This window comes from Balaenoptera physalus, assembly GCF_965194825.1.
Source record: "Balaenoptera physalus genome assembly, chromosome: 1".
In the NCBI taxonomy this organism is placed as follows: Eukaryota; Metazoa; Chordata; class Mammalia; order Artiodactyla; family Balaenopteridae; genus Balaenoptera; species Balaenoptera physalus.
Genome location: NC_138882.1, coordinates 28,335,544 through 28,359,594, shown reverse-complemented (window position 1 = coordinate 28,359,594; position 24,051 = coordinate 28,335,544). Strand labels below are relative to the sequence as shown.

Genomic DNA, 24,051 nt, shown 5'->3' with positions numbered 1-24,051 from the left:
ACAAATAGCAGACTCTATAATACTCATAAATTGAAGAAGCTGGAATTGAAAGTGAAAATGACATAAGAACATAACCACCCCCTGCTACCTCTCTATCCTCAAATTTGCTGAAATCTTGAGAGGGCTTTGGACTTCCTCATGTAATGGTATTGTGGGCTGGATGCAATCTCGTCTAGATTCTAAGTGGCCAGATGACCAAGTCACATCTGGGTCTGAGTGATGCCACCAGGCATATGCATGTGTCACTACACAGCCAGCAACAGCAGCACACTTGAGCCCAAGATATCAGCAAAGCATTTGTTTCTTTAACTCCCTCAAACGGCAGTCCATTAAAAAGAGCACTGAACTTGGAGACAGGAGTTCAGAACTGAATTAGGAATCAGAGCTTATTCATCTAGTGAGTGATTTTGTGTAGGTACCAGAGCAGAAATATCAACAGTAATTAATGCCTGATGAGAGGTTACCGTGTACCAGGTACATGCTACACATTTTACATGTATTCTTTATTCTCCACAAAAATCCTATGATATGTATAATATTATTATTGCCACTTTTCAAACAAAAGGAAACTCGAAGGCCTAGAGATTAAGAAATGACCAATGGAACCGGTAAAGTAGCACAGTGAGAATTTGAACCCAAGGCTTTGAAAGGCCAGATTTCTTGCTCTTAACTAAATGCTGTTTCTCACAAAGAGAAGATACATGGGCTTCCCTGGTGGCGCAGTGGTTAAGAATCCACCTGCCAAAGCAGGTGACACAGGTTCGAGCCCTGGTCCGGGAAGATCCCACATGCCGTGGAGCAACTAAGCCCGTGCGCCACAACTACTGAGCTTGCGCTCTAGAGCCCACGCTCCACAACAAAAGAAGACGCCGCGGTGAGAAGCCCATGCACCGCCACAAAGAGTAGCCGCCGCTCACTGCAACTAGAGAAAGCCCACGTGCAGTGACAAAGACCCAACTCAACCAATAAATAAATAAGACATTATTAAGCAAGACTAATCCATTAAAAAAAAAATTGACTCCAGTGAAACACAAAAAAAAGAAGATACATGCCGACATCAGGTGTACGTGGGCTGAGACACAAGTAAACAGTACATAGTGACCAGGTATGTACAAGGTCGGGTGGGGAGGCTCCCTAGATGAATAATGAATCACAATCAGCCAGACAGACAAAGCAGAAGAAGTGTTCTAGATCCAGGCGGCAGCACATGTGACAGCACGGCCTTCGTCGACCACAAAGTGGCTGCTGGGCTCCCGACGTGTGTTCTCCGTCAGGAAGAAAGGAAGGGGTGGGCGGGAAAAGATGTCTCCTTGATCAGTGAGGAAAATATTGCTCAGCAACCCCAGCAGACTTTGTTGTGTCCCACTGGCCTGACCATGTCACAAGCCCACTCCAAGCTGTGAGGAAGGACAGAAAAGTCACCATTGGCTGTGGTCAGTCATGAATCATCCACTGGGGCTGGGCCCATTGCCACCCTAACAGAACTGGGGTTGTGTTAACCAAGAAGGAAGGGGGATGGGAGGTGGGGGGCAGCCCATAGGCTCGAGTCCCCATCCTTCGCACAGAAGTTGAGGGGGAAGTGAGGACAGCGTAATGAGAGGAAGAACTGAAACCATTTAGTGAGATACTAGAGGTGAGAGCTGAGAGAGCAGGATTCTTAGGTGATTCCCAGATTTACGGCCTGGGTGATTGGGCCTTCAGTGACTAAATTAATCAGGGAGCAGAGGGTTATAGCTGGAAGGCAAACTAACAAGATGTATTGTCTTAGTCAGCTCAGACCGCCATGATAAAGTACCACAGACAGGGCAGCTTAAACAACAGAAATTTATTTCTCACAGTTCTGGAAGCTGGCAAGTCCAAGATCAAGGTGCTAGCTGATTTGTTTCTTGTTGAGAGCTCTCTTCTTGATTTGCCTTCTCACTGTGTCCTTACATGGCTTTTTCTCCATGCACATACAGAGATTCTCTCTCCCTCTCTCTCTCTCTCTTCCTCTTCTTAGGAGGACATTATACTCATCATGGGGGTCCCACCTTCAAGATCTAATCTAACCCTAATTACCTCCCAAAGGCCCCAACCCCAAGTACCATCACATTGGAGAATAGGGCTTCAACGTTTACATTTTTGAGGTGACACGTTCATTCAGTCTGCAAGATGCATAAAATGATTTTATGACTCAGGAGACATTCTGTTGCTTTGGGATTCTTCACAGACTTTCCTTTCTCTTGGTCTGTTGGGACAATCAAACAATTAAAGCAAGTAAAAGCATTTTTACGGAATTCCCTGGCGGTCCGCTGGTTAGGATTCTGGGCTTTCACTGCTGGGGGCCCGGGTTCAATCCTTGGTCAGGGAATTAAGATCCCACAAGTCAAAAAAAAAAGCATTTTTACTTAAGCCTCATATAACAGTAAATTGTGATCATCAGGTAAATAGAAAGCAGTTGGAGTGGTTGCCTGATCCTATTTCCCCAGTGGCTGGGAACATGCTATGTGATCCTAACCCCTGACAGATGGGCTCTGTCACTGTCATATCAATTTCAGTGCCCAGGGGACCAGGAAACCCTGCTTTTCGGGTCCCAAGACCTGTCCTGTTGCCTGCCTTCCTGAAGCTTGGTGATTCTCATCCTTCCTTCAATTTTATAATCTACTCTAAGAAATTAATTTTTTAATCAAGTTAATAGTAATCATTTTTGTAACCTAAAACCGAAAGAACTTTATCTAACTTCTTGGTCAGGTCTTTTTTTTAAAATCACTTTATTGAGCTATGGTTGACATACAGCTTGGTCAGGTCTTTAAAAGTATATAATACGCCACAATATACCATATGTGGTACTCTTGCCAAAAATGTTTACTTAAAATCCAATTATGAGAAAAAGAAAAAATAGACTGTGAGACATTTTATGAGACGACTAATGTGGACCCTTAAAACAAGTCATTATCATAAAAAGCCAACAATATTCTGAGGGGATGTGTTATAGATTAGCAGAGACCAGAGACATAACAACTAAATGCAATGTGTTAACTTTGATTGGATTTTGAATCATTAAAAAAAAAATCAGCTTTCAAAAACACTTCTGAGTCAATTTGGACTGTATATGAGATGATACTGTAGAATTTTTAGTGTCACTTTTCTTAGGTGAGACAACATACTGGGGTTAATAGCGTTGACCTGAAATAAATAGACACCAGTTATTTCTCCAGCAAGGATGGTTTATTCAAGATCAACGGGAATTGCATTTCCGGGTCTGCAACCATGGCGGGCCACATGAGTCCCCCCCATAACAAGGGAAGGAGAACGCTTTTATAGAGGGGAAAAAGCGTTTATACAGTAAACAAAGTGTCCATGGCTTTCACTGGCTGAATCCTTGCCAGGAAAGAAGAGGAGTTTTTCTTTTTCCTCTGCTGGGCTCTGCTATCCTAGCACAGCCTGATGGCTTCCCCTTCCTAGCGCCTAGACTCTAATTGAGATTTCTGTTCATTTTTAAAGTGTCATGATGTCTACTTTCAAATGACTCAGAAAAAAATTTATATAACTTCATAAATTATTAAAAACTGCTCTAACTAGGTGAAAGGTACATAGATGCTCATTGTATTATTCTTTCAACTTTTCAATGAGTTTGAAATTTTTCTAAATAAAATATCTGAAAAAGTGTCCAATATGCAATTGTCCTAAAGGACAGATTCATGAGTCAGAATGAAACATCCAAGTCTAAGTAGTTTTTGAGGTCTATACTGTCCTATATAGTTATAACTAACCTTTGCAAACTAACAAACTGCTGCCACAGGCATTATCTCCTATAATCCTGATGTGAATGACCCTTACGTGGTAGGTTTTGTTGTCCTACTTTGTAGCCAAGGTGCAGAGTTGACCAGCAGAGCTGCAGTTCTGGCCTGTGTTTGACTCCAACCCTCCTAGGTTTTCCTCACTCCCAGCGGCCAGAGCAGTAATGAGCACCTGGTAGGTTCTCCTTGAACATTCATATAGTATTTGTCTGATAAAGAGAAAATTTTAAACTGTTAATGAGGAGTATTGTGTTAGATAGTTCTTAAATTTTTAGATTTTTTAGTTAGATGTTATGGCACCAGTAAGTTGAGAATAATTTTTTTGATCAGGGAAGAAACTTTTTCTTTTTTTCTTTCTTTTCTTCTTTTAATGGAATACTTTTTAGTCACCACTTCCTCTTCCCCTCCCCAGTACTGGACTGGGAGCGAAGGAGAATGCAGAGATTGTGGTTTTTAAAGGGAGAGGCCTTTTAGCTTTGGGTTGGCCTCTCACATAGAGTTTCCTGGGAAACACACTCTGTGATAGAAATGTGTTTGGGGGAAGTTTTTGGAGTGTGCTTCTGTAGCCACACATATAAGGGAGTGAAGGAAACAGGGTCTGACAAAGGGATAAGCTGAACTGTGTGTCACTTGCATCAGAGGCCTCAGCCAATGCCATGAAGCGCTCCAAAGCTAGAATGGAACTTCAGAGACATCCCAAACTGGGGTTAGGAGCCCGGGCTTCTGTACACCCATGTCAACCAGCCACTGGATGTGGGCTGCCCCGGGAAGAATGTGTAGTCTGGGCAAAGGCAACTCTTTTTAGTCGAGGGAAATTCTTGGGGTGGGACTGAATGCTTTCAGCTGGGGCTCCAGCAGGTGCAGTCTGGGTCGGCTGCAGAGCCCTTTTACAGTCTGGACCAGGATCCAGTCCAAGATCACATGGTACTTTTACTTGTCTTATCTCTTTAGGCTCTTAATCTAGAAGAGCTTCTTAGCTTTTCTTTATCTTCCTTCATTTTATCATTTTTAAAGAGTTCAGGCCAGTTATTCTGTGGAATTATTTAAGCTTATCTAAACTTTCCTTATGATTAGAATTCAGTTTATATTCTTTTGACTCACAATTTTGTTCCTCTCTAAGCAAGTCTAGCATTTTCCCGGCAGGTTACATTGTTACCTGGTCTAAGTATTTTCCTGTGGCCAGAAGAGGAAAAATGGGTAGATTCTGAAGAGGGAAGCTGGCCTCTGCATTGTCTTCAAGCAAGAGAGGAACAGAAACCCTTAAAAGAGAGGAGTGGGCCACTTCCGCAGGCCCAGAAATTCAGATGAGTCTGAGTTTTCAAGGCTCCCAAATGCATTGACTCTTTTTCCTCATCCCAAATCTTAGGTTGCCACTCCTTTCCAACAACGGCCCTGACACTGGCATAGCAAACTTGTTGGAACTATTCTCTGGGGCTTCACTTCTATTACACCTAAGTCCTGAGACTGACTCTCATCAGTTTCTGCCCTCCTAGCACAGCAAATGAGGGTCTTTCTATATGCTGCCGAGGGGAGGCCTCTGATTTCACATTTTGCCTAAATTAATGCTTAATCAATCACCCTCAGATGTTCACTCTCTTACTGGAAAACACAGTGGCAGGGCTTCCCTGGTGGCACAGTGGTTAAGAATCCGCTTGCCAATGCAGCGGACACGGGTTTGAGCCCCAGTCCAGGATGATCCCACATGCCGTGAAGCAACTAAGCCCATACACCACAACTACTGAGCCTGCACTCTAGAGCCTGCAAGCCACAACTACTGAGCCCATGTGCCACAACTACTGAAGCCCGCACACCTAGAGCCCGTGCTCTGCAACAAGAGAAGCCACCGCAATGAGAAGCCCGCGCACCGCAACGAAGACCCAATGCAGCCAAAAATAAATAAAAATAAATACATTTTTTTATATCTTTAAAAAAAAACCAAAACACGGTGGTACTCATCCAGAGCCATCCAATTTCATTACTCTCATAATTACTTCTTCCTCCAACTTCTCCAATGCCTGAGAAACTGCACCTGCCAGTGGATTCCTTTCCTCTCATATCCTGTAAGTGAAAGTCTTAACAATTGCTCTGCTACAGAATGCCAGGGGCTCTCCCTGCTCCACCTGCCACCAGTGGCGATGTCCTCACCAATAGTCTGCCAGTGGATGATGGAATTCCAAAATTCAATTCAGAGTCTGTTTCCTCAGACAACTTCCAGAATCAGCTCTTTTAAATCAGGTTCACTGGGAAACAGACTCTGCAACAGAGAATTGTATGGAAGTGGTTTACTGGGAAAGAGTCTCAGGAACTAGCTCTGTAATGGAACAAAGTGAGCAGGATTGGGCAGAGGGAGAAACTGAACTCAGACACAGCAATTCAACCTCAGCTAGTTGGCTCCACAGGGACCATTAGAGCTGGGCAGGCCCTTCAGCGTTTTCCAAACTGAGCCCAGGTGTCCTCACATTGACAAGCCATTGGAGGTAGCCTGCCTACTGATGGGAGCTTAGAGTCCGGAAGACAGTCTTCTTTGGTCAAGGGCAATTGTTGGAGGGAGATTCAGCTGAAAGTTATGAAGAGGCAACATACAGTCTACGCAGATGTGAAAATGCCTCCCATCCTCCATCTCCTGAAGGGGAGGACCTGGGTAGGACACCACATTCTCCACTCCAGGGATCCTCACCCTCTTTGTGGCTAAAGGCTCATCCACTTGAAAGGCACCTTTAGAACAGAGTGGTATAGAAAGCCAGCAAGGGGACCAGAGGAATGGCAGGAAAACCCACCCTGTACGGCTGGCTCCATCGTCAGGGTGGCAAGGAAAGGGGATGTAACAGGAAAGTAGGTGAGGAATACTCAGCACAGTTGCTCTGTCCTAGAATAAAGTGTTGGTCACTAGAAGTCAAGGCTTCTTTTGTGCCAACCCTCATGGGAATCTAAATATACCATGGCACCCTACCCCAATAATAACTAATATATTTAATGAGGTCAACAATTAATAGTAGTGTCCCTGGATTGAAGGATTTCTGATTAATATTCCTAATTATGTTTTTCTATGTTATCTGAATGATGAGAACAAGTATTATTTAAAAGTAATATTTAGATGTTCTGTGCAGATGAGGAAGGAAGGTCTCAGAACTTTCTGATGTCACCAGGGAAGAAGTGTGAGATTAAGTGTAGAGAAGATGACTGAAGATAAGATTTGGGTATTATAAGAGAAGGTGATTGCTTCCCTGGATAGTGGTTAGGGTGACCTAGCAATATCTTGCCATTGAAGAGAGTCAAATGACAATATGACATGTTGTCATAGCTGATAGACTATGATAGGCTGATAGGAATGATAGTCTCATAGCTTTATGACCAGATTTTATAGGACAATCTCACTAACACTCTTCTAAAGGAAGCATTAGCTTGTTATTTACAAGAAACCCATTGGGGGTGGGTGCAAGAATTTGGAGATCATTTTAAAACTGAAGAGAATGAAAAACTATGTATAGAGGTTAATAAGCTTGGCACAAGCTTGAAGAAATTTATACCAGTGAGCATCTTTATGCAAAAGTAGTCCCTATTGTTTAGAGGAATTTATGATGACTAATCCATGTGACCTCTTATACTGTGGAGATCAGTCATCACAATTTTTGATTTGACTCTTTAGTTAAATGTTTTTAAATTTACTTAGGTTATACTTTTATATTTTAGATATATGGCATGTATATTATGATCCCAGTTTCCTAAAATTATTTTGGTTTATAAAGCTATCTAACTCTTGATGGCAATCTGTCTATATGTTTAAAATGATGTCAAAACTGATGTTCACCTGTTGTGGACAATGATAATTTCTGAATAGTGAGGTTTGTGTTCATTTTCTTACTTTCTATTTTGTACTGCTAGGTACATTCCCATGAATATCATGGGGATTTTTCATTTGGTTGGTTGTTTTTTTCTTTCATAAAGAACATGTTATTATTCTCAAAATTAAGAATTAACACATTTTAATTAAAATGTAATTCAACTTGGGCTTCAGTGTCAGAGCATAATTCAAATCCAGATTCATTACAGCCTGGTGGTATGACTTCAGACAAGTTCTTTAGCCTTTCTTAGCCTTCATTTCAAACAGAGGTGTTTACCTGCGAGGGTCAAGGTTGGGATCTGAGATGGTATGTATCAAATAACTAACACGATGACTGGCAATAGAACCATATGTCATTTCTATTAGTGTTGGCTCAGTGATTGCTTCTGTTCTTATATTTAAATTTTCTAACCCGTCTACTTTCAACAAAATGCTGTGTCACCAAGACTCTGGTATTAAACTATTTTGTGTTTGTTCCATGTAGCCCCTGGTCTCTCCTAAGTGCCACCTGAAACTTTATGGAAATACTTTATTTCCTAGCTTGGGAGGGGTCCAAGATGACGGTGTAGGAAGACCCTGAACTCACCTCCACTCACAGACACCACGACCTACATAAAGAGCAATTCCTCCTGAGGAAGGACTGACGGCTGATTGAACAGCTTCTGCACACAAATGACAGAGGGATCACAGAGAGATGGGTAGGAGAGGCAGAGACACGGTATTGACTAGGAACCCCACCCCCAACCCAGAGACCTACAATGAGGAGGGATATCACTAAGGGGCCCACGTGCAGACTTGCCCACCCTAACACAGCAAAAACAACCAGTGGGTTAAAGAGCACCTAGACTATACATGAAGAAAATCCATTTGCTAACCCTAGAACATCTTCCAAATGGATAGAGAACTGCTGAAACTCTCTCTGGGGTGGGAGGCACCAGTTTTTGAGAGAGTGCCACTTTTTGCCTCTCCCCTCCACCTTGATAGCACAGGTAAGAACATGGTCCAGGCACTCTAGCCAGTCTACCAAGACCATCCCAGCTGCCCCAGGCCCCTGGCCCACACCAGCTATGGCCATCCCCCAAGGTGGCCCTGATGCAATGTACTATGGGACACCCCCAACCTATGTCCACTCTAGCTCCAGCCATCCCACCAAGCAGCCTGGGAGCAGTACACCCCAGGACAACCCAACCTGTTCCCACTCCAACTTTAGCCATCCCACCAACGTTGCCCAGGCACAATGTTCTCTGGGAAATCCACTGGCCTGTGCTCATTCCAACTCCAGTCCTCCCACAAGGGAGGCCTGTTGCAGAGCTCTCTGAGACTCCTGGTCCATACCCACCCTAGATCCAGCCATCTCACCAGCATGACTGAGGCACAGAGCACCTCGTGCCCCATGGCCCCTGCCTGCTCCAGCTCTAGCCCTCTCACTAGGGTGTCCCTGATTCAGCACATCTTGGGGAAATTTGGCCCATGTTTGGAGCTCCAGCTCCAGCCATCCCTTCAAAAAGGCCTTTGCCTGATGCACTCTGGACTCCATCCTACACCCATTTCAGTTCCAGCCATTCCACCAAGGCAGCTCAGCACAGCATACCCCAGGACCCCTAGACAACACCCACTCCAGCTCCAACCAGTCTGCCATAGCCACCCAGCACACACAGTCTACCCAGAGGATGCTCCTATACAAGGCCACATTTTCAAGTCCAGCAGAGGTACTGTTTAGCCTAATTCATAAAAACAAACACAGAAAGTCAAACAAAATGAGGAACAGAGAAATATGTTCCAAACTAAAGAACAAGATAAAATCCTAGAGAAAGACCCTAATGAGACAGAGATAAGTAATTTGCCTGATAAAAAATTCAAAGCAATGGTCATAAAAATGCTCACTGGACTCAGTGAGAATTTCAACAAAGAGATAAAAAATATAAAAATGAACCAATCAGAACTAGAGAACACAATAACTGAAATGCAAAAATACACTAGAAAAAATCAACAGCAGATTAGAAGATGCAGAATAACATTTCAGCAATCTGGAATATAGGGTAGTGGAAATCACCCAATCAGGACAGCAAAAAGAAAAAAAAATGTTTTTTAATGAGTATAGTTTAAGGGATCTCTGGGACAACATCAAGCATACTAACATTTGCATTATAGGGGTCCCAGAAGGAGAAGAGAGAAGGAAAGTGGCAGAAAACTGATTTGAAGAAATAATGGCTGAAAATTTTCCTAATCTGAAGAAGGAAACAGATATCCAGGTCCAGGAAGCACAGAGAGTGCCAAAGAAGATGAACCCAGAAATCCACACCAAGACATAGCATAATTAAAATGGTAAAACTTAAAGAAAAAGAGAGAATTTTAAAGGTGGAAAGAGAAAAACAGCTAGTCACCTATAAGGGCACCTCCATAAAACTATTGGCTGATTTTTCAGCAGAAATTTTGCAGGCCAGAAGGGAGTGGCATAATATATGTAAAGAGCTGAAAGGAAAAACTTACAACCAAGAATACTCTACCCAGCAAAATTATCATTCAGAATTGAAGGAGAGATAAAGAGTTTCCCAGACAATCAAAAACTTAAGGAGTTCATTGCCACTAAACTGGTCTTAAGCCAAAAAAAGGCCATAAATAGAAATAAGAAAATATATGAAAGAAAAAAGTCTCACTGATAAGGGTAATACATAGTAAATGTGGGGGATTAGCCACTTAAAAAGGTAGTATGAAAGTTAAAAGACAAAAGTAGTAAAACCAACTATAACTACAACAAGTAAAGGGATATGCAAAATTTTTTTAATGTAAACTATGACATCAAAAACATAAAATGTGATGGAGGGAATAAAAATGTAGTGCTTTTAGAATGCCCTTGAACTTAAGTGACTATCAGCTTAAAATAAACTGCTAAATATATGTATGTATATATATATATACACATACATACATATTAATGAATCTCATGGTTCAAAACCAAAAACCTACAGTAAAAATCACAAAGAATAAAGAGAAAGGAACCCAAATATAACACTAAAGAAAATCATGAAACCATATTTGAAAGGATGGACTCCAATTTTGAAAAAAGTTCTACTATGGGTAAAGTGCATGCTACAGAGAAATCATTCGTGAAAGGAAGAGTCAATCAATGTGGCAAACTTCACTGTTGTCTTATTTTAAGAAATTGCCATAGCCTTCCCAAACTTCAGCAGCCACCATCCTGAACAGTCAGCAGCCATCAACACCGATGCAGGATCTTCTGCTAGAAAAAAGATTATGACTTGCTGAAGGCTCAGGTGATGGTTGGCATTTTTTAGCAATAAAACATTTTTTAATTAAGGTGTATACATTTGTTTAGACATAATGCTGTTGCATACTTAATATAGTGTAAATATAACTTTTATATGCACTGGGAAACCAAAAAAAAAATAAAAGAAAAGAAAATCATCAAACCACAAAGGTAGAGACAAAGAAAGAAACAGAGAACTACAAAAACAAGCAGAAAACAATCAACAAAATGGCAATAAGTAAATATCTATCAATAATCACTTTAAATGTAAATGGACTAAATGCTCCAATTAAAGGACATAGGGTGGCTGAGAGGATAAAAAGATAAGACCCATCTATATGCTGCCTACAAGAGATTCACTTTAGGCCTCAAGACACACTCAGACTGAAAGTGAAGGGATGGAAAAAGGTATTCCACACAAATGGAAATAAAAAGAAAGCTGGGGAAGCAGTACTCATATCACACAAAATATACTTTAAAACAAAGACTGTAACAAAAGACAAAGGGCATTACATAATAATAAAGGGGTCAATCCAAGAAAAAGATATAACATTCACAGATATTTATGCACCCAAATAGGAGCACCTAAATACATACAGCAAATATTAACAGGCATAAAGGGAGAAATTAACAGTAGTACAATAATTGTAGAGGACTTTAGCACCCCTCTTACACCCATGAACAGATCATCCAGACAGAAAATCAATAAGGAAATAGTGACCTTAAATGACACATTAGACCAGATAAACTTAATAGATCTATACAGAACATTCCATCAAAAAACTGCAGAATACACATTCTTTTCAAGTGCACATGGAACATTCTCCAGGATAGACTATGTATTAAGCAACAAGACAAGTCTCAATAAATTTAAGAAGACTGAAATCATATCAAGCATGTTTTCTGACCACAATTGTATGAAGCTAGAAATCAATTACAAGAAGAAAACTGGAAAAAATACAAGCATGTGGAAACTAAACAACATATTACTAAACAACCAATGGGTCAATGAAGAAATCAAAGAAGAAATTTAAAAATACCTTGAGACACATAAAAATGGAGACACAATTTTCCAAAATCTATGGGGTGCGCAAAAGTGGTAGTAAGAGGAAAGTTCATAGTGATAAATGCCTACCTCAAGACACAAGAAAAATCCCTAATATAATCTAACTTTACACCAAGTGGAACTAGAAAGAAGAACAAACAAAGGCCAAAATTAGTAGAAGGAAGGAAATAATAAAGATCAGAGTGGAATTAAATAAAGACTTAAAGAAAAACAGAAAAGATCAATGAAACTAAGAGCTGCTTCTTTGAAAAAGGTAAACAAAATTAATAAAACTTTAGTCAGACTCACAGAGAAAAAAAAAGAGAGTGGGCCCAAATAAATAAAATCAAATGTAAGGGAAGATACAGCCAACACCACAGAAATACAAAGAATCATAAAAGACTACTACAAACAATTACATACAAACAAAATTAGACAACTTAGAAGAAACAGATAAATTCTTAGAAATATGCAATCTCTGTATCAGGAAGAAATAGAAAATCTGAACAGACAAATTACTAGTAATAAAATTAAATAATGATTTCAAAATTAAAAGTTTTTTTTAATAATTAAAATTAAATCAGTAATCAAAAACTTTCAAAAAACAAAAGCCCAGGTTTGGATGACTTCACAGATAAATTCTACCAATCATTTAAAGAAGAGTTAATATCTATCCTTCTCAAATTATTCCAAAAAAAATTGAAGAAGAAGGAACACTTCCAAATTCATTTTAGAAGGCCAGCATACCATGATACCAAAATCAGACAGAGACAATCCAAAAAAAAAAACAAAATACAGCCAACATACCTGATGAACATAGATGCAAAAATCCCCAACAAAACATGTGCAAACCAAACTCAACAATATAGTAAAATGATCATATACCATGATCAAGTGGGATTTACTCCAGGGATGTAAGAATGGTTCAGTATTCACAAATCAATTAATGTGATACACCACATTAACAAAAAGGAAAAGAAAAGTCATGTGATCATCTTGATAGATGCACAAAAAGCATCTGACAAAAATTCAACACCATCTATAATAAAAACTCTCAACAAAGTGTGTACAAATCATAGGATCATCTCTATAGGTGATTTGACAAAATTCAACATCCATTTATAATAAAAGATCTCAACAAAATGGGTATAGAGGGAACACACCTCAACATAATAAAGGCTATATATGACAAACCTACAGCTAACATCATACTCAATTGTGAAAGCTGAAAGCTTTTCCTTTAAGATCAAGAATAAGACAAGAATGCCCACTCTCACCACTTTTATTCAACATAGTGTTAGTAGTCCGAGCTATAACAATCAGACAACAAAAAGAATGAAAGTCATCCAAATTGGGGAAAAGAAGTAAAACTGTCACTATTTGCAGGTGGCATGATACTATATGTTGAAAGTCTCCACCAAAAACTCTATTAGAACTAATAAATGCATTCAGTAAAGTTGCAGGATACAAAATCAATATAAAGAAATCTGTTGCTTTTCTATACACTAATAATGAACTGTCAGAAAGAGAAAGCAAGATGGACTTCCCTGGTGGTCCAGTGAGTAAGACTCCGCACTCCTAACGCAGGGGGCCCACGTTTGATCCCTGGTCAGGGAACTAGATCCCGCATGCATGCCACAACTAAGAGTTCGAATGCCACAACTGAAAATCCTGCATGCCACAACTAAGATCCAGTGCAGCCTAAATAAATAAATAAATATTAAAAAGAAAAAAGAAAGAGAAAGCAAGAAAACAATCCCATTTAAAATTGCATTAAAAAGAATAAAATATCTGGGAATAAACAACCAAGGGTGCAGGAGACCTATACTCTGAAAACTATAAAACATTGATGAAGGAATTTGAAAATAATATAAAGAAATAGAGGGCTTCCCTGGTGGCGCAGTGGTTGAGAGTCCGCCTGCCAATGCAGGGGACACGGGTTCGAGCCCTGGTCTGGGAGGATCCCACATGCCGCGGAGCAGCTGGGCCCGTGAGCCACAACTACTGAGCCTGCGCGTCTGGAGCCTGTGCTCCGCAACAGGAGAGGCCGCGATGGTGGGAGGCCCACGCACCGCAATGAGGGGTGGCCCCCACTCGCCGTGGCTGGGAAGGCCCTCGCACAGGCCTTCACAAGCTCCACAAGCGAGGACCCAACACAGCCAAAAATAAAAATAATAAATAAATAATAAAAATTTTTTTAAAAAATTAAAAAAAAAAATAAGAAATAGAAAGATATTGTGTGTTCTTTTATTGGAAGAATGAATATTGTTAAAATGTCCATACTACACAAAGCAATCTATAGATTCAATCCAATCCTTATCAAAACACCAATGGCATTTTTCACAGACCTAAAACAAATAATCCTAAAATTTGTGGGTAACTGCAAAAGACCCTGAATAGCCAAAGCAATTTTGAGAAAGAAGAACAAAGCTGGAAGTATTACACTCCATGATTTCAAACTATACTACAAAGCTATGAAAATCAAAACCACATGGTACTGGACAAAAAATAGACACATAGATCAATGGAACAGACTAGAGAGCTCAGAAATAAACCCATCAACATCACTAATCACCAGGGAAATGCAAATCAAAACCGTAATGAAATATCACCTCGTAGCTCTCAGAATGACTACAGGCATACCTCGGAGATATCGCAGGTTTAGTCTTAATCTACAACAAAGAAGGCAAGAATACACAATGGGGAAGAGATAGTCCCTTCAATAAATGGTTTTGGGAAAATTGGATAGCTGCCTACGAAAGAATAAAACTAGACCACTTTCTTACACCATATTCAAAAATAAACTCTGGGCTTCCCTGGTGGTGCAGTGGGTAAGAATCAGCCTTCCAAGGCAGGGGACATGGGTTGGAGCCCTGGTCAGGGAAGATCCCACATGCCACAGAGCAACTAAACCCGTGCACCACAACTACTGAGCCTGCACTCTAGAGCCCACGTGCCACAACTACTGAAGCCCACGTGCCTAGAGCCCTTGCTCCACAACAAGAGAAGACACCACAATGAGAAGTCTATGCACCACAACGAAGAGTAGCCCCTGCTCGACACAACTAAAGAAAGCCCGTGTGCAGCAACAAAGACCCAATCAGCCAAAAATAAATAAATAAATAAATAAAAACTCGAAGTGGATTCAATATTAAATGTAAGACCAGAAATCATAAAACTCCTAGAAGAAAACATAGTAGCATGCTCTTTGACATAAGTATTAGCAATATTTTTCTGGATCCTCAGGCCAGGGCAACAAAAGCAAAAATACACAAATGAGACTAAATTAAACTAAAAACTTTTTGCACAGTGAAAGAAACCATCAACAAAATGTAAAGGCAACCTACTGAATGGGAGAAGTTATTTGCAAATGATATGTTTGATAAGGGGTTAATACCCAAATTATATAAAGAATTCATACAACTCAGTAGCAAAAAAACTTACAGTCTGATTAGAAAATGGGCAGATGACCTGAATAGACATTTTTCCAAAGAAGACAGACAAATGGCTAATTAAATGCCTCCTTTGATACCTTCAGTACTAACAGGATAGAGCCTAATCTAGTCTTGGACCAAGCAGAGCTAGACTCATTTGTCCCTCTTGCCAGCCCCTACTTTCTCAATTTTAGCTTGCAAAGGGTAGTGCTTGCAATACAGCACCTCTCAGATCTTTGACCTTATGTTGTCTTTGGAATAATCTTTATAGAAAAGAAAATTCTAGTGATTAACTAGTCCAGGTTACTTGCCCACATGGTTTTCCTTTCCGCACCAATTTTTATCCTGTCTTTCATGTGCAGCTGGGCTGTCACAGAGACCAAAGATCTCTACTTTTTATAAGTCTGAGACCTGAAAGGCATTACCAAGCAAAACTTTCTAACCCATAGTGCATCACAATACCCTTTGAGTGATGTAAAATGATCAAGTCCCACAACTCTGCAGTGAGCCTTTACAACACCAGGAGACAGCTGAAATAACTGCTGTCTTCAGAGGACTGCTTTTAAGAACAAGGAGGTCTCTACCCACTGCAGCCTAAGCAGGTAACGCCAGTTACTGCCTGTACTTCTCTCTTCTCTCACTTAGTTGTTGCATTGCTAAATAGCTGATTGCCTTTTGAATGTTCTAGGGACAGGAGCTCACAATTTAAAGAAACTTTGTGGTAGACCATTTTGTAAAGCCAAGAATTCTTTTGGAAACTGAATATTCATACCTTTCAATTTTGAATTATTTGAAGAGTTTTAGATCAACATTTTTTTTCTTAGAAATAGGGTATACCTATATTAAGGTATCTGGCTCTTTATGATACAAGAAGAACAAAGCTTAAAAACTTTTAACTAGATTACTAGATTACTGAGTGGACTGATTGTTGGATGGACGGATGGATTCTTTCATTTATTCATTCATTCTGAAGTATGCATTGAGCACTTCCTTTGATGGGGAACACTTTGCAAGACAGTGTGGTAGGAGGACAAGGAGAGTAAAGATAGAGGCCATCAAAACAACGTGGTTCCAAGATCCAGGAGCTTACATAATTTTAACTGAGAGGAAAGACACTGTATGAAACTCATGTCTTGTTCTTTGAAGAATCTCTAGAATCTTATTCAAGGCCTGGCACAAAATTGCCACTCATTAAACATTTTCTTAAATGATGAATAAATGAGTTCAGAAACCAATGAACCACTGAGAACCAAAATGCGTAATAGCATTAATCAAGGGCTCTGTGAATTCAGGGGCAGGCAACGGACCATTTGGAACTCATAGTGCTAGTAAGAGATTGTAAAGGACCTAAATAAAGCCCTGAAGAATGGGTGGAATTTAGACTAGAAAAAGAGGAAGGAAAAAGCATTCAGGCAGCAGAATTCATGGTAGGAATTTTGGGGGTTGGGTGCAGGGGTGTGGAAGGGGAAGAGAGCAAGTGGGTAATTAACCTTCCTGAACTGGGAACACTGGCTTCCTGAGGAAACAGAAGCAATAGGGGACTGTCAAAGTAACTCAGTTACTGAAAACCATTTTCTAAATGTCCTCTTATGACACACATGCTCAAAAGCAGCTGGGAGACATTGCCCTGGCCACAGAGCAATCCGGCAGTCAGCAAGGCTGCTGTCATACTCCTAGTCAGGGCGGGTCATATGAATTCTGAGATAGCCATCCACCCCCATGCCTTCTCTGCACTGTCAGATTACTAGGGCATGGCTTTCCCCAGGGGCCCAACTTCCCCCAGTGCAATGAGTGCTGATGCCACACCTCCAAGGAAAGGGGACACTCAGGACTCTGGTGTTATAAACTACATTTAGAAAATAAATTGTTGCCATTTGTACACCAGTTTAAATGCCACTCCCTAACTATTCCTCAAATTTTCCAAAAATTACCAGATAAATAACATCAGAGTCTTGGGACCCTGACTCTAATATCCTGCCTCTGCCCCTTCTTTGGGCAGATTAATTAAATGATAACTTGCTAGTTATCATTTACTTAAGGTTCACAAGCTAATTAACTTATCAGGTAATTGCTGCTGGTTCCACTTGACGTTGTAAGACTTTAATTTAACAAATATTATTTTTAACTCTTTCCTACCATAAAAAGTAGGTGTCAGTATTTAAAATCTTTTTCTAAACCTCAGAAAGCCCATCTCCAAAAGGAGAGCTTCTCACAAGTTTCATATCAGGGAGAATGTCCAGAAGCAAATGTGACTTATCCATTCTTAGAGCCTGTTCCTTTAGAATTCCAAAAGAGACAAGGAGGGATGCAGCCCCTCAACTACCTGAAAGCTAACTTGTCAAAGGATTCTGTTTTAGCAGTTACTGAGCTTTAATTTCACATTGATCGTGCAACTCTATGATTAATATCTGACTTCAACTCCTCTACCACATAAGCAACATGAGAGCAGAATCACATACCTTTTGCCAAATGCTTTTTCCCTAGTGCCTGGTACAATGCCAAGCAAAGGTAGTTGATCAGTAAATGTTTGCTGAGTAAATCAATGAATCAGTGGCACTCGAGGAGAAGGAGGATGGGCTTTGGAGTCAGGCACATCTGGATTTTTTTGTTTACTGGCTATGTGACCTTAAACATGTAATTTAACATCTACAAATTCAGGATAATAACAAACAACTCTCAGGACTCTTGTGAGGACTGAATGAAAGAACATATGTAAAATGTCTGGTTGTCAGCTGAGGACTAGTTTTTTTTCCATCCCCTTTCTACCAGAATGTGATTGCTCTTTTTCAAAATTATTTTAGCTATTTTATTTCCCTTGCATTTCCAAATAAACTTTAGAACAGGCTTGTCTATATCCACAAAAAATCCTGCTAATTAGTTCAACCAGACAAATCAGATCAATTTGGGGAGAAATGTCATCTTTACTACGTTGAGTCTTCCAATCCATGACCACACTGTCTCTCAGGTCTTTGATTTCTTTCATCAGGATTTTGTGCTTTTCAGCATACGTAGCCTGTAAATGTCTCATTAGATTTATACATAATGTTCCTTTTTCCTTTTTTTGAGCTATTGTAAATAGTTGTGTTTTAAATCTTGGTTTTAGTTTTTTACTTAAAGTATAGAAATATAATTTTTTTATGTGTTGACTTTGTATCCTATGATCTTGTTAAAAAGAGTTATTCGTTTAGGAACTTTATCTGTAGATTCCTTGAGATTTTCTACACAATTATGTCATTTACAAATAGGGATAGTTTTCTTTCCTTCCCATCTGTATGCTTTTATTTCATTTTCTTGCCTTATTGCACTGAGTCAGACTTCCAGCAGCATGTTCAGTAGGAGTGGTGAGAGTAACATCCTTGCTTTGTTCCTAATTTCAAGAAGAAATCAGGCTTTCACCATTAAATGTCATGTTAGCTGTAGGTTTTTATGGATGTTCCTTATCAGGTTGAGAAATTTCCTTCATGGCTTGCTAAGAAATATTGCCATAAATAAGCAGAATTTATCAGGTTTTTGACTATGTTACTATATTTTATAAACTTTTGATTTGATCCATAATATATTCTATAATACCAAAAAGTTGCTGAGAAAGTTGGCAAAATAAATCTTATATATTTTTTCCCAAAGTCAGCATGTTGAATATTAACTTTGAGGAAGTTTGCTGGAATGTACATCTTTTATTCATTTACCTTAGTTCACCTTCTGAAATCAGCATAATACAAATTCTATTATTAAATTTTAATGTCTGTGCCCTAGGAGTCTAACCATAGTGATTTAGGGTCCAGCCTTAATAACTGAAAGTGGCTAAAATCCTCGTAAGTAAGAGCCATGAAGATGCCCAAACCTTGACTCACTTCTGGGAATGTATCCTAAGAAATAAATTCAATAGAATCAAACATATAGATGTTCAGCATGACCAAAATGTCCAACATTAAGGGACTGGGTTTCATAAATTATGGCACATTCAGTTATTCAGTAAATATTTATTAAATGTCTACTGTGTATCAGTTATTATCTTTGGCCCTAGAGGTACAGCAGTGAACACAACAGACAAAGCTCCCTGCCCTCATGGTGATTACTTTCTAATGGGGAAGGCAGACATAAACAAGATACCTAAGTAAACATACAGTATGGCAGATGGTGATGAGTGTTGTGGAGAAAAATCAAGCATAGAGCATGGATAAGGAGTCCAGGGGTGGAAGTGGAGAGGATACTGTTTAAATAGAGTGTTGGGTGGGCCTCACCAAACAACACAAAAGAACACTAAATATTAGAATTAAGAATACTTTGTGGCAATGCGGAAAATTTTTCATGAAATATTGTTAAATGAAAACCCAAAAATATAAAATAGAATGTCTACTGAGTTTTCAAGTTTTTAAGTATAAACCTGAGTATATACACATAAAATATAAAAAATGAAAATAGTTGTTTATGGGTGGTTTTAATATTATTTTATAGCATTATTTACCCTGAGTATATTGTATTTCAGTTTAAGAAAAGAAAAACGTTTAAGGTTTCCCAAGATTAATATGAAATTGAATGAAAGGTAGGATGAAGGTACAGATAGAACTCATGTCTGCGCTGGAAGAATTTTACTAAGGGCACATCAGAAGGAGAATCTTCTATTAAGGCAACTAAAAAATTATATATTTTAAAGGAGATAAAAGTTATGTTGTTCATGGTGCCTCTAACAACAGTTGTGCAGTGTTGGCTGTGAGTATAGAAATGATGACAAGTTTAACATGTGCTCATAAGTGAGTCACATTCAGATTTGGTACGTGACTCTACTTTTTAAGATTAAAATAAAATGCACTGACATATCTTACTGCAAACTACATTGTCTTGTGTGTTCAAGAGATGATAGCTAACCACACAAAATGTGATCTGGTACCCTATACACATGGTAGAGGCATCCTCTAAAGGTGCAGAATGGCAATGTCACCCACCCAGACAAGGTCTCCTGATTATTCTGGAAGCTTAGGCTTAGACTCAAAGTGGACTATGAATGCGTTCCTCTGAAAGGGTTTCTTTGGCATAGCCAAGTTACAGCCACCCAGGACTGGTGTTCCCTGCGGTGCTGATTCAGAATTTCTAGTCACTGAGCAATCACTCTATCATCAGAGGCACACTAGGTGTTTTCTTTGTTAGGAGCACAAATGTCCTAAATATCTTGCATTCTTCTCTCCAGCATGTCACTTCTAGTAAAATGAAATCCCAGCAGTCACGTTTCTGAGCTTAAGGGAGAACTCAACTGTGTTTACTCAGATTTTCTCTGTCATTCTTTCTTCCATCTTTTTTTTTTTTAAATAAGCACACCAGTGCTAAAAGTAAAAACACACTTTGTAATTAACAGGCTCTGTTGGCTAGCCAAACTGTTCTGTTATAATCTTGTTTGAAAATTTTCAAGTTGCTTGAAAAACATGGAGGTGAAATAAAGCAGCCAGCTGGCCTGTGGACAGTAAGTTAACAAGTTATAAAAAGAAGAGAGAAAGGCATCACACGCTTTTTTCCAATCCTTTCTCCCTCCTGGTTACTGTTTCTTTTGGGTTGTCCCCAGTTTTGTTTTGGCTGATGGTCTGGGGGCCCCATGGTTGTTTTGATATAGCATAGTCGTTAAGATAAATGTTTCTGGAGCCAGAGGATTCTAACCATGGTTCCTCAGAAGTTATTCTACTTCTCAGAATCTCAGTTTTCTTGTCAGTAAAGTAGTGATAAACACTTCACAGGGTTTCTGGGAGTCTAATATGAGTTCATGCATGTTACCTGACACATTATACGTGCTCATAAGTAGAAACGCATATATTCTCCTTTCTCACAGATGCTTTTTAGGTTAGAAAACACTCACACGTGCATTACTGCCTCACTTAACTCTCCAGAAAGATATTGTAATCATCCATATACTTAGTGGGCGCCTGAGTCTGTTCAGGCGGCTATAACAAATTTCAGAGGCTGGGTGGCTCGTAAACAGTAGAAGTTTCTTTCTCACACTTCTGGAGGCTAGAAGTCCGAGGTCAGGGTGCCAGCATGGTCGGGCTCTGGTGAGACCCCTTCCAGGTTGCAGGCTGCCGACTTCTTGTATCGTCACATGGCAGAAAGAGGCCCAGGGAGCACTCTGGGGTCTCTTTCATAAGAACACTAGTTCCATTCATGAGGGCTCCACACCCATGATGTAATTACCTCCCAAAGGCTCCCCCTCCAAATACCATCACATTGGGATTAGGGTTTCAACCTATGAATTTCAGGGGGACACAAACTTTCAGTCCACTCCCATGGGAAAATGATTTGCCACAGGTCACATGGGTCTCAGTCCAACGTTCTCCTGCTACACCATGTTTATGCAAATCCGAGGCCCAACTGTCTTTGTATATACATAATATATACACATAGTACAAAATTCATAAGGTACACAGAAGGTAAACTGTAAAAAAGTAAGGCTTTCTCCCACCTCTGTCCCCCAGGCATTCAGTTTCCTCCCCATTGTAGACACTTTCTCTACTGAATACTTAGATGCAGTGGTTTTTCTGTGGCAAGTCCTCTCCAGTAGATAATCAGATGCAATATGAAATTTTAGACTGGAAACATTATATATTACATGTTTAAATCCAGGGCCAGTATAGGAAACAGAAAGAGTTTGATGTAGATAACGAGGTGCTTACAAAATCATTGGAAAGGTTGGAGGGTTAGGCTCTGGGGAAGGCCTCTAGGAATCTTCTAGAACACCTTCACAAAACTGACCCATCATGGAAGCAGCTACCTGTGCCCTGATCAGGAAACTGCTTCCAGACAATTGAGTTCAAGAACCTAGTCCCAAAGCCACCAGCACTGCCACTGCAGCCCCCTCTCCACACTCACGAAGCTGGTGTTTGAACACTAGAACACAGCACTCAGCGCTGCCTTCAACACAATTGCCTTTTGACACCCTCAAAGCTGCAGATTGGACAGGGGCATTCTGCTGGAAAAAAAAAAAAAAAAAAAACCACATCGTCACAACCGCCTTGCCGGTAGAACAAGTCAAAGCAGCAGGAAACAGCCTCTGTCTCGTTTTCATCTTCCAAATCTCACTCAATTACATCCGACTGGAGGATCCTAATTTGTATCCCGAATTCTAGTTGTGAGGGAGTATGGAAGATGCAGTGCTTAGCCTGCAAGCTCATGCAGTAGGAAGGCACCATAAGAAGGGTGAGAAAGGAGGCTACGTGCCCAACTTGCACAGTACTTTCTATTTTTAAAGAAAAGCATGTCTATATGTATTGGCTTATGCATTCCATTTCTTTTTGTTTGAGTCTATTTCCTTCCCTAAATAGTCTAGCAGAAGCTATGATGGTCCTATGATGGTCCTTCAAGCCAGACTTTGTAGTACTAGATAGCTCATGCCTGGAAATGTATATAAACTTGCAATACGAAGCTTCACTCTAATTTTTTTTTCAGAATCCTATCCATCATGACTGCCATCCGGCTACGAGAATTTATTGACCGTCACCCAGGGATCCCACCCAGGTAATGTTCTTCCAAATACAGACACCTCCAGAGCTGCAGCAAGGTGGACAGACACCTAGGGAATTGGAATTGCTCACCTCACCCTGCTGCTTGCTCCCTGATTAAGAGATAACTGCTACCAGAGGTTCTAGTGAAGTTTCTTTGGGTTTAGAGAAAGTTGTAAAAAAAAAAAAAAAAAAAATCCCACATTCATGGCAGAATCCAAGCAAACAGGCAATTCCAGATTCCCAAAAGATTGGAAGGATGTTGGTTTTTGCTTGGGAAGAGCTTTAGTAAGGAACCCAAGCCCAAATTTCAGAGGGGACCCATTTACTCTTCTTGGGATTAAACAAACCACTCTCATGCTTTTGCAACATGGGCTGCAGCCGCACAGACAGAAACTAAGTAGTTTCATTCTTTCTCTGAGTTCATCGATGGCCCAAGAATAAAACGTAAATGGGACCAAAGACTTCTGTTGCATAAAACCCTTGTTTTATTGAACTGAAAGCAGCCTCCAGTTACACTGCCGGGTCTATTTCTCTTCCTATTCCTTTAGTACAGGACATCTACTTCCTATCTGCCCACAGTGAACGAATCACAGAGTTCACACAAAAATAACTCTGAACTCTTCTGAAAAGAAGTCATTGCACAAATACAAAGATAACTCTGGATGTGACATGAAGTTTAGAGAACTGGGTTTGATTCATGCCTCTGGCATTTATCAGCTGAGTGATATTTAGAAAGTCCACTTAACCCCTCTGAGCCTCAGTCTCCTTTTCTGTAATGGGGTGTTAGTAATGTTTACCTGGCAAGGTGACTGTGAGAATTAGATGAGATCATCTCTGTAAAGATGCTTTGTAATGTATGAAGCCCAACACTGACACAAGGGCTGCATCGTCACTGTGTCACAGGCTACCTCATTCTCTAGAGAGATCCTCCCCTGTGCATGTTGGATTTTGCCTGCAGGTAAGCCCAGATCCTGCTCTGGTTACATTCACCCTCCCAGGGGATGGGTTTGCTCTTGTCTGGACCAAACATGTCACCTCAAAGAGCCAAGCTGTCAGGGACTGGTAAATACTGTAGGGTGGAATCAGACGCACCTGGACTTCTACTCCCACCCAAGGAGAAGGAAAGACCTTTCTACAGCTGACTCAAGAATCTTGTAAGCCAAGTCAATAAAATGGGTCTGGGCAGAGTCCAGGGTGGGGCTC

The 24,051-nt window shown here is 40.2% G+C and overlaps 1 protein-coding gene and 1 long non-coding RNA gene across 2 annotated transcripts in view; one reads left to right on the top strand and one right to left on the bottom strand.

Moving 5' to 3' along the window:
• The window catches only part of LOC309665172, a 107,256-nt gene that overhangs the window by 80,554 nt on the left and 2,651 nt on the right, over positions 1 to 24,051 (bottom strand). The gene's annotated exons all lie outside the window — the stretch shown is intronic.
• Positions 14,633 to 24,051, top strand: part of SPMIP3 (sperm microtubule inner protein 3) — a 45,097-nt gene continuing 35,678 nt past the window's right edge. Inside the window, exon 1 of the mRNA XM_082471361.1 lies at positions 14,633 to 22,861. Coding sequence (XP_082327487.1) covers positions 22,806 to 22,861 — 56 coding nt within the window. The 5' untranslated portion in view covers positions 14,633 to 22,805. The remainder of the gene's footprint in view (positions 22,862 to 24,051) is intronic.